This window comes from Juglans microcarpa x Juglans regia, chromosome 1S, assembly GCF_004785595.1.
Source record: "Juglans microcarpa x Juglans regia isolate MS1-56 chromosome 1S, Jm3101_v1.0, whole genome shotgun sequence".
NCBI lineage: Eukaryota > Viridiplantae > Streptophyta > Magnoliopsida > Fagales > Juglandaceae > Juglans > Juglans microcarpa x Juglans regia.
Genome location: NC_054595.1, coordinates 24,128,708 through 24,143,734, shown reverse-complemented (window position 1 = coordinate 24,143,734; position 15,027 = coordinate 24,128,708). Strand labels below are relative to the sequence as shown.

Sequence of the window (15,027 nt, the reverse complement as noted above, 5' to 3'; positions counted from 1 at the left end):
GAATTTTCGGTTCTTGGCTGAAATAGCTTGATTTTATTCAAGATTTCTGGGTTTGGCTTTGCTTGTTTGGTTCTCCCTGATCTGGGTTTGGGTTGAAAATTATTTGAGTATCTTTTGTTGTCGAATGGATGAGGCCATCTTACATCCCGTTACAGTACTTAATGTTTCCGTTTCTGTTCACTAAGAAAAGCCGAAGGACTAATGAGTAATGCCCTTTGTTGTTCTTTACTTGAGCCTCCATTTTTTTTCTTTTCCTGGATATTATGTTCCCCACTTGCATTAGTGACAGATCAACCAGTGTTAGGAAATTCAGTGCATCAAGGGGGAACGTGAAGTAAGCTTTGCTTCGTCCTCTTTGTTGTTTTTTTCCTGTTATATGTGTGTATACAATATATTATTATTGGTACTTAATTTGTACTGTTTCTCCACTGAGAAGGCCAAATACCTCCCTTATTTTTTATTTTACTGATTTTATCATTGGTGGGTGTGAGTTCCAATCTTTTGAGTTCCAATTTTATTGATAACTTTATAAACTCATCGTTTTTTTTTTTTTTTTTTGTGTGTTGCTCTGCTTGTCGCCAATTTGTTGATACTTCGGACGAATGTGCTTTGGCCGTTGATACGTGGTTTGTAGGGTCCTTAGTTCTCATTTATTTATTTTTATCATTATATTTTTCATTTTCCATTAAAGTTAAAACTATGAATCTTGTATTTTGTTTTTTTAAAAGGATTACCCAATTTAGCATCATAGTGACTCACGGACCCAATTCAATGAAGTGAGATCTTTCATTCAATTTTTTTTTTCCCAATTAAGAACCTTCTATAAAACAGTGGCATGAATGGAATCATACCAAGATCACATGAAAAAGTTGATTTTTTAGGTTTAGTTTTTCTTCGTGCAATATTGGTTTCGAGTTTTAAATATACTCTTATCATTTTTCAGACTCAGAATCAATTGCATGCTTAAGAAAGCAGTTTTCATACCACTCTCATTCACCGTTTTCACTTTAGGTTTTCTTTTTTTTATAAGTAATAAGAGATTTTATTTCCAAGAATAGGCATAAGCCCAAGTACATAGGACGTATACAAAGGAGATACCTACTACTTTCTAGAAACAAAAGGAAATCTAAAACAAATTCTGGAAATTATCATCCATTACAAAAGTTTTAGCCCACAAACTCAAAGTACTAAAGAAAAAATCCCCAAGGTCTCCCAATGAACGTTGTTTATTTTGTAATGGATGATAATTTGATTTCAACATGATGCTTGGCAATGCTTTGATTTTCAAATTCTTTATGGTTACTTTGTCTATCTTACTGTGGATTTTATGGTAGGAGTCCACTGTCAACAAGTTGACGGGGTGCTTATGGTTTCCATTGGTTCAAAAGCATTGCCAGCAAGAAGACATAGGACTTGTGGCTTTGTGGAGGACAGCTTAATGGTCAGGGAGGATGCATTATATAGACAGGGAAAAGGGAAGAAGGGTATGTCTAGAAAGGATCGTGGAGAAAGACATGAGTTTGATGGGGACAATTCCAAAAAAACTATATCTGGACGAACCAATGATCGATCCGTGGGAGGCAGAAAATTCTCAAAACATCAAAGTACCTCTGCATCACAAACAGCACACGTCAGGTATCATGACTTTATTTTTGCAAATGATTAATCTTTTGATGCTTTGTTAATGTTCGTACCCTGCATGACTATGAAATTTTCATAGTCGTGGTGCATACAAGGATCATCTGACTTGACTACTTTTTGTAGGAAACAGGTTGACCCTGAAATGGCAAAGTACTTCTCTGAAGTGTCAAATCTTTTTGAAAGTGATGGGGTTGACATTGAGGAACGGTCAGTTATATGCGGTAATGCTCTTGAGGAAACCAGGGGAAAAGAATTGGAACTTGCAACAGATTATATTCTAAGCCACACTATGCAAACCCTTCTCGAGGGCTGTGATGTGGACCACCTCTGTGGTTTCCTTCAAAGTTGTGCCGAGGACTTCCCTTCTATTGCAATGGATAGATCTGGGTCTCACGTAGCTGAGACAGCTATCAAGTCTTTAGCTAAGCTTCTTGAAGACAATGATGTCTACTCAGTTGTTGAAGAGACTTTAACTATTTTATGCCAGGTATCTACGGGTTTTCATGTTTCTGTAGGCTGTGAGGAGCGTGTGAGGATTTTCTCAGTGGAAATACATTTATTAGAAATTTGGTCTTGGTTACCCTTGAAGCATTTTTGGCCACAAACGTCTCAGTTAGTCACATTATGTAGCTTGGCAATTGAATGCTATTCTGCTCCCAAATGATTTTTTTTTTTTATATACTACGAGTTGACATCGAAAAAAAAGATCTAACACTTGAAAGAATAAAAGTAAAGAAAAATCAAACACTTTCTTTCTTATGTCAATTCTTTGTTCTTTCAGGTTGTTGTCACCAATCCGATTGATTTGATGTGTAGCTGCTATGGATCTCATGTTCTTCGTAGTCTTCTTTGCGTTTGTAAAGGAGTTAAAATAGATTCAGACTTTCATGTCACAAAGTCATCGACAGTTCTGGCAGAGCGATTGAATTTGAGAGCATCTCGGATTGACAGAGATTATTCACATCTTCAGCAGGGATTCCCTGATTTACTGAAATTTCTTGTGTCTGGAATGATAAAGCGTACTAGAAAAGAGATTAAGACTCTGCAAGTTGATCAGTTCGGCAGTTTGGTTTTGCAGGCATGTTTCAATTATTGTTTATATCTTCTATTTTTGTATGCTAAGTTAAGATATTTATTATCTGAAGCAATAATGCTTGGATAACTTGATATGTAAAAATTTGTATCTTGAATTTAATATACATAATTTGATTCTTGAGTAAGTGTGTAAGACGAACCATAAGACAGCTTTCTACTATAGATTAGCAAAGCTTTCTAATGTTATAAGATTTTAGTTGATGGGTCTAGGTCTGACTAGTCAATTAAGTTTATGAATAATTGAAAGAAAACTCTTTCTTATTGCACAAGATTTCAGGTTGTGAATCTAGGTCTGTCTAGCCAAGTAAGTTTATGAATTTTAGAGTGCAGAAATGTACTTCAATCTTTGTTTCTTTCAGTTCTGGTGGGTGTCTATATTTGGGCTTATTTTTCAGTTTTTATTATGCTACTTGGATTTTTCTGCTCTTCCTGTGTAGGTGAGTGCTAATATGCCATGGATGCATGCGCTTTCTCTTGTATATGTCCCGTGTACTTGGACCAAGCCTAATTATTCTTTTTTTTTTTTTATAAGTAAAAATACTATATATATCAATAGGAGTAACCAAGTACACTGGACTTATACAAGAAAACATCTAGCCCATACTAGAGAGCCCCTAATGACCCAAAAAGTCCATGAAACCTACCCAAAATACACCAAGCCTGAATTGGAATGTAACACACATCCCCAACCCCAGCTCCTTGTTTCCTGTAAAACTAATCCTCTACCCGAAAATCCCACTACGAGAATGTCTTCACAATGCCCTCCCTTTAGTCTTCCCTCGACTTGAGTTACCTCCCTTAGCATCGTAGTTGATTGCCCATGAAAGACGCTTTAACTCCCTACTTTTCTTAAAATTTGATTTGGTTTCAAGCGCGTGGCTCGCCTCAATCGCAGTGAATAGTACTTTAAATTGATCTTCATATTCTCCATGTGAAAGCCCCAGGATTTGCTGAAACCCGTTAACTTTATTTAGAACTGAATCCAATGGTGAACCTGCTATATCGTCAAGCCTACTTATTCATATCAATAAAGTTTTTGTTTACCTATCAAAAAGTATGGCATGGATGTAATGTGCTTTTACAATTCATTAGCAACTTTGTTGTTCTATGAGATTTTTTTTGTGCTTCAAGGACATGCTGAAATGTAATTGTATTCTATTTTACGTGGCAGACAGCTCTGAAGTTATTGGCGGGAAATGATGAAGAATTGTTGCATGCAATTCCTATCCTTCTTGGCTGCAACAAGGAAGATATCCTGGAAGGAAATTACATAGAAATGGATATTGTGCGAGATGTTGTAAATTTGATGAAAGAAACTGCGTTTAGCCATTTGATGGAGGTGAGTGACCCTATTGAGAGCTAAGGGTGAAAGCATATTTGTATCGAATATTATTTACAGGCATCTATTATTTTATGATGGGTTGTGTCTGGTCTCGGAATAGCTTACTTTGTGTTTTTTTTATAAGTATGAATAAAATAGCTAACTTTGTATTTTCGTGCATGCATGAGTTTTCTTTTGAAATCAAGTCAATGTCATACGACACCATAAGTTTTTCCCAATAACTTTTACAAGTAGACACGCAAATGTTACACGAGTATTTCACTATAGATAATGGACTTACTACAAGTGTATCTCGAAATCGTGCTATTGTTCCCTAGAATTATTAACTCTCTTTAGCAATTTTTTTTTTTTTTGATAAGTAACTCTCTTTAGCAATTTTCAAATGCGTCACAATGTTATCCATTCTATTCCCCTTTTTATCTTGCTAACTTTTTTCTAATGGTAGCTTCTATTAATTTTGATTTTCATTGTGTAACATTTGTAGGTCATTCTGGAAGTGGCTCCTGAAGTATTGTACAATGAGATGTTTACAAAAGTTTTTAAGAATTCCTTGTTTGAACTTTCATCTCATCATTGTGGGAACTTTGTTATTCAAGCCTTAATTTCTCATGCAAGATGTCAAGATCAAGTATGTGTCTTGACTTTTAATTATTGATACACTTATGTTTTGTGTGATTCTCAAGACACTTCATCCTACTTCAGATTAAGGCCTCGTGAAAACAAACAAGGCCTAACTGTTTTTTGGGTAGTTGATTAAAAAAGTTCAATTATCCAGTATTGGTGCCAACATCTATAAGACTATATGCATAGCTTAAGTGCGAATGTAGTTTAAATTAGTTACGCGCATTTATTTACATAGTGTCTTATTATTTTTGGCTCCCTGGGCATATTCATTTTACAACAAATTAATGAACCGTAACATCCCTTGCATTATTTTTGTTTTATTTTCTTTCCTTTTCTGCATTTGATTTTGGTTCTTTATTAACTTCCTCATTTTACCACAAGATGGAGTTGATCTGGGAAGAACTAGGTCCAAAATTTGCAGTTCTTCTTGAAATGGGAAGATCAGGAGTTATTGCTTCACTTATTGCATCAAGTCAAAGGCTTCATTCTCACGAACATAAGGTTTATAACTCTATCTTCGTTTCTTTCTTCTTTTTATTTATATACTTCATCATTTTTGTTTTTTCATCCTGAAATAAAATTACGTCAAGAAAATTGAGTTTTCCTTTTCATTCAGATATTTAAATATGATTGTTACTTATGACTAAGAGTCATGGAAAGTAATCTAATTGCAAATTTTCCTATAATTATGGCTCCATTATCTGAGCCCACTTTCTGATTTTGGTCATGTTTGATTGTTGTTTTGCAGTGTTGTCAGGCCCTCACTGCTGCAATATGTTCAGCAAATGAGTCCCCCAGATTCATTGTTCCTAGAATACTGTTCCTTGATAATTTTTTCTTCTGTGAAGATAAATCTAACTGGAACTGGCCCAGCGGTGTCAGGATGCATGTCATGGGTTCTCTGATTCTGCAGGCGGTATTCCGATATCAAAGTGTATGCAACTTTGTTTGGACTTTTTTTTTTTTTTCATTTCATCACTTGTTTTTATATATTTATGGTGGCTCGCTATTATCCCCACTTCATAGTTTTGCTCAGTCCAATAACTAAGTCTTAAACCCTTCTTTGAAATGGTTATTTCCATATTGTAGTTAGAAGCTGTGAAATCAACTTATGCAATATGTAGAATATTGCATATTAGCTTCATATAATTTCTATTTTTGTTGCTGTTGCAAATAGTTGTGGCTGGTGCTCTTTTGCACTTCTTGTTGTCTTAGAGAGGTTGGTTTTCCTCATTTTTATTTTTTGTTTTACTGCACCACATAAAATTGTTTTTCCCATAATGAAACCTTGTTGAGCTTCTAGTGCTGTTTATGGTGCATTAAAAGGGGTTCCTACCTCTCTGTGTTTGAGAGAGAGAGAGAGAGTAGCTGTCGGATCTTGCTGCGTTTTCAGCAACTTCTATGGTGTGAGTTGCCAGGCTGTTCTGTTTAAATTTTTAACCTGGCAAAATAGTCGGTTCTCATATAAGTTTTCATTATCAGTTCGCATATAAAGGTTTTCTGGAGAAATTTGTTCTGCCGTTCCATATAATGACACTATAATTATAAATGAAGCTCATCTTGATCTATTGTGCAATTAATCATAATTTATGAGCTTATACTAGTACACCATATATCACAGGAATACATACAGCCTTATGTTACGAGTATCACATCCATGGAAACTGATCATGTACTTGAAGCAGTGAAAGACAGAGGGGGAGCACGTGTTATTGAAGCTTTTCTAACTTCAAATGCTTCGGGAAAACTAAAGCGCAGATTAGTTATGAAGTATGTCTTGTAACTGTATTGGAAGCTTGTATTCTCTTTTGAAGTTCTTATTTAAGCTGCTAAGGTTCTTTTATAGAATGCAATTGCTTGGGAAAGATGATGACACGCTTTATTAATTAATTGTCCTTTGTATGTCATTACTGTGGATGATACCATCTCCATGTGAAACGATTAAGTCCTACAACGAAATAAGTATGGATATATGTACAAGTGTGATAGACTTTGGTTGCAAGTAATAAATAATTACAAGGCTAAGAAAAGTTGCATATATAAGATATTCTTATGAATACTTTTTTTCTTCTTGATGATATGTAACATCAGCTGCTGTGCTGGACTACTAGTTTGAGAATGCAGGGTAGTTTCACCATAGAGCTTCTGCTGTTTCATATAAAATTTTTTGCTTCTTATCATCTCGCCACAGCCATTTACTCGGGTTTGAAGGGTTAGGATCAAGATGTGCTTTGCGAAGCTTCAACAAATTGTAGTACTATAGGAATCCGATGGTGTTACTTAGCTCACAACAATGAGAACCATCAGGAGAGAAAAAAATGTATTTTGAGGCTGTGATTACTGGTTATGGAAATTTTTTTTACTTTTCACTAGAAGTGATGGGTCTGGTTACCAATCAAAAAAGAAAAAAGAAGCGATAGGTCTGGTCATGCTGAAACATGGTCGTTACTTTTGTTGCTTATTCACATTCTTGATCCCAGACTTTTCTTCTGATAAGTAATTAGATGTTAAGAACAGGGTTAGACTTACAAAAACTCGGGTTGCTTCTTGCCTCGTTTAACAGCTGATATATCCTTGGAAACATATGCTTGTTTCAATGACAAACTATTTTATTTGTTATCTGTGTTTATAATGTTTTTAACCTGATTTGCTCTGTGTTATTAGGTCTTTTCCAGGAATTCAAATTGAAAATCTTGGGAACAGTTTTAATGCATTTTATTCTCAACCTGCTTTCTATCTGCTTATTTGTTCCTTTTCTCTTTTGCTTGGTTTGGAGGCTTCGGGGACACTTTGGAGAGCTCTCAATGCACTCATCAGGTTCATTTACTGTAGAGAAGTGCTTCACTGTTGGTAACTTGTCTCTAAGAGAGGCCATAGTAACCGAGTTGGTAGCTGTGCAAAGTGAACTTTCCAAGACAAAGCAAGGCCCTTATCTAATAAGAAATCTCGATGTTGACAGGTAAGCTGTTGGACATATTCTGTTTTTATCTACTGAGAATTATTGTAGAAAACCTGATGGTAGGGTTGCGATGGTTTTTGCTTGTATCTATGTTAGTCTCCACAGGAAATTATCTTTGGAAGGAAGGATAGGATAGTCAGTTACTTTGCATAAGTTATTCTAGCATTGCTTTTCAAAAAATTATTTTGGAAGTTTTTTGTTCTTCTTAACCATTGCATGTTGATTCATTTGGCTTATTTATTACAACAGATTTGCCACCCAACCTGATCAGTGGAGGTCAAAACTAGCATCAAAACAATCAGCTTATGATGAGTTTTATGCTACGTTTGGCTCCGGTGAAGCCAAGCCACGTAAGAATGAGGGTTTTCTTGCCGACATCTCCAAGCATTCATCACACCCAAAAGACCTGAAGGAAATGAGGAAAGAGATCGACAATCAATTTTCTTCTGGTGTACCATTTTTGAGCACGTCCGGTTTTAAGAGCAAGCCAAAGAAAGCCGATCAGCACAGTAGAAAACATCCAGAAACCTCAGTGGACTATAATATAACCCAGGTGAAAAATAAGAACTTGAAGAAGAGAAAAAGTCACGTTGGGTCTGATAATGTTGCAGCAGTGGGTAAAATGACAGAAAATGTAGGCCAGAGCAAGGAACTGGACCAATCTGTGAGCAAGACGGGGAAGAAAAGGGAAAGAAAAGATGCCCAGTTGAACACTTCCAAAAAGAAGTTGAAAGCATGAAAGATGTGGTTGAAAGAAAAGATGCCCAGTTCAGGATTGTAAATTTTGACCTAAGCTGCCTAATCAACAACTCAAGGATAATGTACGTTTGGCCTTTGATTTTGTAAAAGTTTCCATTTGCTTCATAGAAGTAGGAGAGGAAATTACTTTTAGTTCTAGTTGTTGTACTTTCATTTGAAAGAAGCTTCTGTTGAGCTTTTTGGTCTTTGACCGCAAGTTTTGTGCCTTCGCAAATACGGCAGTTCTTGTACTTCGAAATCCAAGTACTACAGATTTTCAGCCTAGAGAGCATTAAATTACAGCCAATATTACCAAACTATTATTCACGTATTCTCATAATACCACATTATTATTTATTATTTTATATATACTTTTTATTACTATTCATTACTATTTAATATTTTATTATTATTATTTTACTATTATTTACAGAATACTTAAAAATATTTCACTATCTAAGTGCAACTTTAGTAACTTGAGACCTTGCCATCAGAACCCAGAAAAACATTTCATACATTGGTCAGTTATCTAAAAGTATTACAGTTAACAAACATGGCCGATCCATTTACTAAACAAATTCAGTTGAGACCAGAGAGAATTAATCCACTTAAAAAAAAATTATTTGTGCAGTTTTCGTTTGCATACAAAATTCATCTTAACTCATTCCATTTTATCATTATAATTTTTTTAAATTTTCATATAAAATATAATAAATAATTTAACTTTTTCAAATCTCAAAACAACTTTTTCAAATTTTCATACAAAATAAAATAAATAATTTTTTTATTTTACTATTTATAAACCATCTCAATCCATCTCAACTCATCCCTGAATCCAAACCACTCTAAAGTGGGTAAGTTTTGTCTACTTTTTTTTTAAAAAAAAATGGACAATAAATAGCGGGTTTGATTATTTTCTTACAAAAAAGTTCCTTAAACTATGTTATTACTATAAAAAAAAAATTTGAGATGTAAATTATCAATAATGAATTAAAATTGAAAATGGATGTTTTTATTGTTTTCGATTCAAAATATAATTTCACACGCCAGTAAATCTTTAAAAGAAAAAAAGAACTTTTTATTTGCTATAAATAAGTTTTACACCACATATTCACTTAACTAATATATAATTTATTATTTTTATTATTTTATTTAAACACACATATTTAAATATTAAAATAAAAAAATATATAACAAATAATATGTTAATTATGTAGAAGTGTACAGTGTAAAACTTCCACGTAAAATTTCTCTTTTATCCACTGGTCAGTTATCTCTTACGCCGTTACGCGGCAAGAAATGGGTTGTCGACCGTAGGCTAAGCAAAGTCATGTGGACGAAACTGACCGTACCTTATAACGGACGCGAGTACCAGAAAAGGAAAATAAAAAGGGGCAAGAATGTCTTATGAGTTTCCCTTTGAACGAAGACCGTTCCCGAAACGAATCCTACTGATATTTTCCCTTCAGATCACAGCTTTCACTGGTAACTGTATATACTTTCAAAAAACCCCTAATTCTTATGCATTGATTGATTCAATTAAAACCTAATCCTCATCCGTAACGGCCCCTCCTTATTTTACCCATTTCGGAATATAGAGAATAATAAGAAGAGAGCATCGAACAAAGTCCTGAATTTTGAAGCCCCAGCCACCCCGATCTCTGTCTGGTAAGAATGGTTTCCGTTTCATTTTTTTTTTTTTTTTTTTTTTTTTTCTATTTGGTGTATACTTGCCTAGCTTTTATTGTTGGATCATGGTTTTGCCGCTTTGATTTGGTTCCGTTCTGTTCCGTTTATTGGGATCGAACTAACTATTATGATGAATCGGCGGTGAAAACATATTATCGTATGTTAAATTAAGGAGTTTCTCTGTGATTTGAAGAATTCTATCATACAAAAGAGTTTAACTGCTGGAGAGGAAGGAATGAATGCTTTTTACATTTTATTTTGTGTCCCCCTATATGTGCTTCTCTGAGAAGCACTTCCCTAAAGTCTGTTGTCTCAATCGCTTTTCTTCTTTTTACATCAGGTCAAATAATTGATGGTTCCAGAAAATTGTGGGCTGCATGCTTTTTTTTCCCACACAATAGAACCTGCTCTTTATCTTTGTTAAACGATTGTGTTATTTTCTAAAGGTTCATAGTCTAAAGATATTTTGGAAACGTTTATAAGTATCTAATAGCCTTAATTTTCTTTTATGTTTATCAGGCAACAACTAGTAGATTTTGTATTAAAGAAAATATCAGCTAGGGCTTCAAATACTATTGTTGGTATTTCTGAGATGGCGGAAAAGTCATGTATCAAGCGCCTTCAGAAGGAATATAGAGCACTTTGTAAAGTATGTCTCCCTTTGATACATCTAAATTTTTATGTAGTTATTGTCATAATTTTTTTTTATGTAACTATAATATTTATAGGTCCATAATATGTGGATCTGTAGAGTGACCTTTGTTCCTCTCTAGTATACCTTGTTCAGCTTAAGTTTGGCTGGAGTACAGCTGAATCATCCATGTCTGAAAAATGTTTTGGCCTTATGGTGATCCACATCCACCATGTTGTTGATGCCATAGATTCAAACCAACGTTTGACGTAAATCTGGCAATTGAAAGTAGAAAAAGAAAGGTTTCAAGATCATCTGTCAGACCGTCCATTTGTGAAGTGAAGGCTTCATTGCTATTGTTTTCCATTTCGAACTGGATATTCTTAGATGATATATGGCCATTGAAAAGGCATATGATGTTGATTATATTTTCTATGACTTGTAGGAACCAGTTTCCCATGTTGTGGCCCGTCCTTCACCAAATGACATTCTTGAGTGGCGTAAGTTTATTCCAAATGCTATTTGTTCTGCAGAATACTGCAAAACCTTTGAAGTTACAAAATAGAATAATTTCTATAGTGATAATTGAACTCTACCACCGCTTTTGTTTTTCTCTTTTTGCATACAAAATAAGGAGATGTTATTCAGGCTTTTGGCTAATTTAATAGAAGGTAAAGAAGATAAACTGTTAGACTGTTTGTCATATATTCTCAATAAGATTGGCCAATGGGTAATATAAAGAATATATTTTTTTATTGTTTGGAATCTTTGGATGGATCCCTGTTTAGCTTTTAAATGTTTTTAGCACCTTTGGGATGGAATTTACCAACATAAATAAAGGTGCTTTCTAACTGAATGTGAATGGTCCACAACTGCACTCTTTTTGTAGCCAATGTCACTGACCTGTATCTCATGCAAGCAAGAGGGTATTCCTTAACATATCATCCCATCATACAAATTGCTTGGTAAATGTTTATTATAAGTAGTGTTTCCTATTTCCTTAGGGTTAGCTCATGTATTGTGACACTTGCTTCAGTCTGAATAGAGAGGGATGCCACCGTATCTGGTGGTGGATTTATTTACATGATATTCCTTATCTACTGATCTTACCTTTGCCCTTTTGTTCTCTAACTTAGGTTTTATCATTATACTTGCATTTTTGTGACCTTGTTTTATTATTCATCCTTCTATTCCAGATTATGTGTTAGAGGGAAGTGAAGGAACACCTTTTGCAGGTTCGTTAAGTTTATCATTGGAGTGTGAGATCGGGTTCTCAACATGTTTTGTCCTCTCTTCATAGAGTTCTGATCATGGCATTTATCTAATTTTATTGTGGGAAACTTCTCTGCTCACTGTGATCAGGTGGATATTACTATGGAAAGATCAAGTTTCCTCCACAATATCCCTATAAACCACCAGGAATTAGGTAATCTATTTTTCAGATTCCATAATTTTCCAAGAAATATGGTACTTGCAGCGTTGGTATTCTGATTTTCTAAGTGCATTGGTATTGATTGCTCCTAACTTTTATTCACCATTTTCTGCCTTGTAGCATGACCACCCCAAACGGACGGTTCATGACACAAAAGAAAATATGCTTATCAATGAGCGATTGTAAGTGTTTTTTATGGAACTGGTTGAAGAAAACCTTCTTTTTTTTTAATCTTTGCTTATCGATTTTCTGTTTGCCTTTCATTTTTTGTTTTGCAGTTCATCCTGAAAGTTGGAATCCAATGTGGTCTGTATCAAGGTAGGACAGATTGTATTTCTGAAGTACACTTTCCAGATATGTGTTCTCTATTACCGTGAAATACTATTATTTGCTTGTTGACAAGCTTCATTGTTCCAAGGAATTGTTGTGGTAGACTATATTTCTTTTTCAGTCTTTCGTTAATATTTTTTTTTCCCTCAATAATGCAGCATACTCACAGGGCTTCTTTCATTCATGGTGAGTTACTGTTTCATATGTTATGATAGAAGCTGGATGACATAAGTTCTGCTCCTTTACATTCAACAACTAAGACAGTCGGCTCGTGATTTTTTTTGTTATTTTCTCCACTGTGAAATCCAATTGTACATTTGGCCAGTCTGATTAGTTGATGAGCAAGCAATTAATGGATTTTTTTTAATAAGTATCAATTAATAGAAAATTTGAGCTGGCTTAAGGCTTAATTGAGCTGAGTGAGTTTTGTTTTTTAATAAATAATTTTTTAATTGAAATTTTGAAAAGGCATTGCTCAAATACATAGGACGTGTACAAAAGGAATAGCTAATTGGACATAGAAAAGATACTAGAAAATATATGAGAACTCGGTCCATTAAAACTCAATTGTGTGAAATTGTGAATTATCTTTTATGGGCTGGAAGTTTCCGGTGGTTAGATATCAACAGTTACTTATATTGGAATATACTTGAAGAACAGCTGGAGTTCTTGTTGCTCTTTGACGATTTGTTTATGACTGGATGCATTTCCCTCGTGCAGATGGACAACAGTCCTACCACTGGCAGTGTGAACACTACTGTTGCTGAGAAGCAAAGTCTCGCCAAGGCTTCCCTTGCTTTTAATTGTAAGAAGTAAGTAATTTGCACCATCTACACAGGATTTTTCTCTTGTTTTTTTAACTGTTCCAAGTCTCACTTGAAAGTCGTTTTTTGACTTCCACCTCCACTTTTATGCATATACCATTGTGCACTGAAGCCCATGACATATGGGTGAATATGGCCAATGAGTTTCATCTACGTATGTGAATGGGTCATGAGCAGATGTCCAGATACATCCCTTTTATCTGTTTCCAAAAAGCTCCCTGAATAATATTAAATTGCAGCCATTTATATGGTAAAAGTGGTGCTTGGACTGCAACATATGTTTGCTTGGAACGAGGACTAAATCATGCAATATAAGGAATGAATAGAAGCTGGCTTTGTGCACCCCTTGCCACAATTGCTTTTGAACTTAAATTGTAACTATATTTTACCTTTTATCTGCTTTCAGACATCATCCACTCCTTGGTAGGATTGGTGCCAGCAATTGGGGAATTTGCATCAGTTTCTTATTTTTAAAATGTTTTAGGTTTTTTGATGATAGATAGTTTCACTCTGAACCTAATTGAATCTTGTTTTCTTTATCATAACAGCCCCACATTCAGGAAACTGTTTTCTGAGTATGTGGATAAGTATAACCAGCAGCAGCTGTCTGAGAAGCTTGCTGCAGAGCAGGTGCCAGCAGGACTATCTCAAGAAATTTCCACACCCATGAAACGAGTGGGAGAAGATATGAAAAGAGTAGATGCTGTGAAGGATATGAGAATCGACAGGAAGCAGTCATTCCCAACTTGGTTGATGTTCTTGCTGGTTTCCATCTTTGGCATTGTAATGGCCCTGCCTCTGCTTCAACTTTGATATATAGGTGAAAAGTGTAATATTTATAGGGGTCAAGTGACATAAAGGCTTCGCAAGTATAGTGTCCAACATAATTGTGTATAGTGGTGTTGGAGCAATCTTTGATGATGTTTTCTCGTTTTATGGCAATGCCAGACAGGTTATCAACTGATGGTCAAACATTACACGGTTGTCGTGTTATCGTAATAGACTTGAGTTTTAGTTTTTTGATCAAACAGCACACGGCCGCCATGCTATCATAATTTTGTTCGAGTTTTATTTTTGGTGCTCTTACTTCTGTTTGTTCTTCTTCTCTCATCATTTTTTTTATGTGTACTGCCGTACTGTATTTGACAGCCTAGAGATAGCGTTTTTGCTGGAGCAATGGTGCAAACCACCGTGTTTTGTCGTGAAGAGGGGTTGGTTTCGAAGGCTACAAATGCAGACCTGAAGGGTTTAATGCAAACGGAGACAAGAAACATATGCTAATGAGCTGATTATTTGAGTTTGTATTGTGTTTATTCAGTATGAAAATGGGATTAAATTGCAAATGATCCGAAAGCCACCATGAGATGGTTGGTCCCTAAGCCTAATGAAATGGACGGAGAGAGTGGTGATATGCTCAGAATGTTAAAAGGGAACCATTTTCAGGGCTGATATTCTCAAATACTGTAAATGGCTCAAGAAGTCTTCAAATTTTCACAGCAATCGAGGGATGCCTCATCAATCATGAGAAGCTTTTCTCTCTTTCTTTTGTTTTTTTGGTGTTGTGGAATGAAATCATAATTCCTTTGGTGGGATTGGAATTTGTTCTCTCTCCCATCTATTTTCAAGGGCATTGTTTTGATTGGTGAGTCCCAAACTCTGATTAGCCTCTCCAGTCTCCACTCACAAAAAGAATCACTTTAAAACCTATCACATACAACAAAA

At 35.1% G+C, this 15,027-nt stretch overlaps 2 protein-coding genes across 5 annotated transcripts; both read left to right on the top strand.

Annotated features, from left to right (window-relative positions):
• Positions 1-1,305: 1,305 nt before the first annotated feature.
• LOC121246493 (pumilio homolog 23) lies at positions 1,306-8,682 on the top strand. 3 transcript variants are annotated; one of them, XR_005937122.1, is made up of 11 exons: positions 1,306-1,635; positions 1,765-2,128; positions 2,423-2,719; positions 3,908-4,075; positions 4,563-4,706; positions 5,084-5,203; positions 5,451-5,636; positions 6,324-6,472; positions 7,479-7,661; positions 7,911-8,482; positions 8,617-8,682. XR_005937122.1 is itself a non-coding variant. In XM_041144670.1 (10 exons), exons 2-10 carry the CDS (start codon positions 1,784-1,786, stop codon positions 8,398-8,400), a joined length of 2,082 nt encoding a protein of 693 aa, XP_041000604.1. In that variant the 5' UTR covers positions 1,306-1,635; positions 1,772-1,783; the 3' UTR covers positions 8,401-8,682. The 3 variants fall into 3 exon arrangements, 2 of the variants coding, with proteins under 2 accessions (XP_041000604.1, XP_041000603.1); XM_041144670.1 differs by having other exon boundaries at positions 1,772-2,128; positions 7,911-8,682; XM_041144669.1 differs by having other exon boundaries at positions 7,911-8,682.
• Positions 8,683-9,741: 1,059 nt separating this feature from the next.
• LOC121247183 (ubiquitin-conjugating enzyme E2 34-like) lies at positions 9,742-14,641 on the top strand. Of its 2 annotated transcripts, XM_041145533.1 has the most exons (12): positions 9,742-9,884; positions 9,998-10,067; positions 10,608-10,737; positions 11,165-11,219; positions 11,916-11,954; positions 12,082-12,145; positions 12,272-12,333; positions 12,430-12,469; positions 12,640-12,667; positions 13,202-13,293; positions 13,854-14,088; positions 14,455-14,641. In XM_041145533.1, the coding sequence occupies exons 1-12, from the start codon at positions 9,800-9,802 to the stop codon at positions 14,584-14,586; spliced, it is 1,032 nt and encodes a 343-aa protein (XP_041001467.1). In that variant the 5' UTR covers positions 9,742-9,799; the 3' UTR covers positions 14,587-14,641. The 2 variants fall into 2 exon arrangements, with proteins under 2 accessions (XP_041001467.1, XP_041001468.1); XM_041145534.1 differs by lacking the exon at positions 14,455-14,641 and having other exon boundaries at positions 9,746-9,884; positions 13,854-14,376.
• The last annotated feature ends 386 nt before the right edge of the window (positions 14,642-15,027 follow it).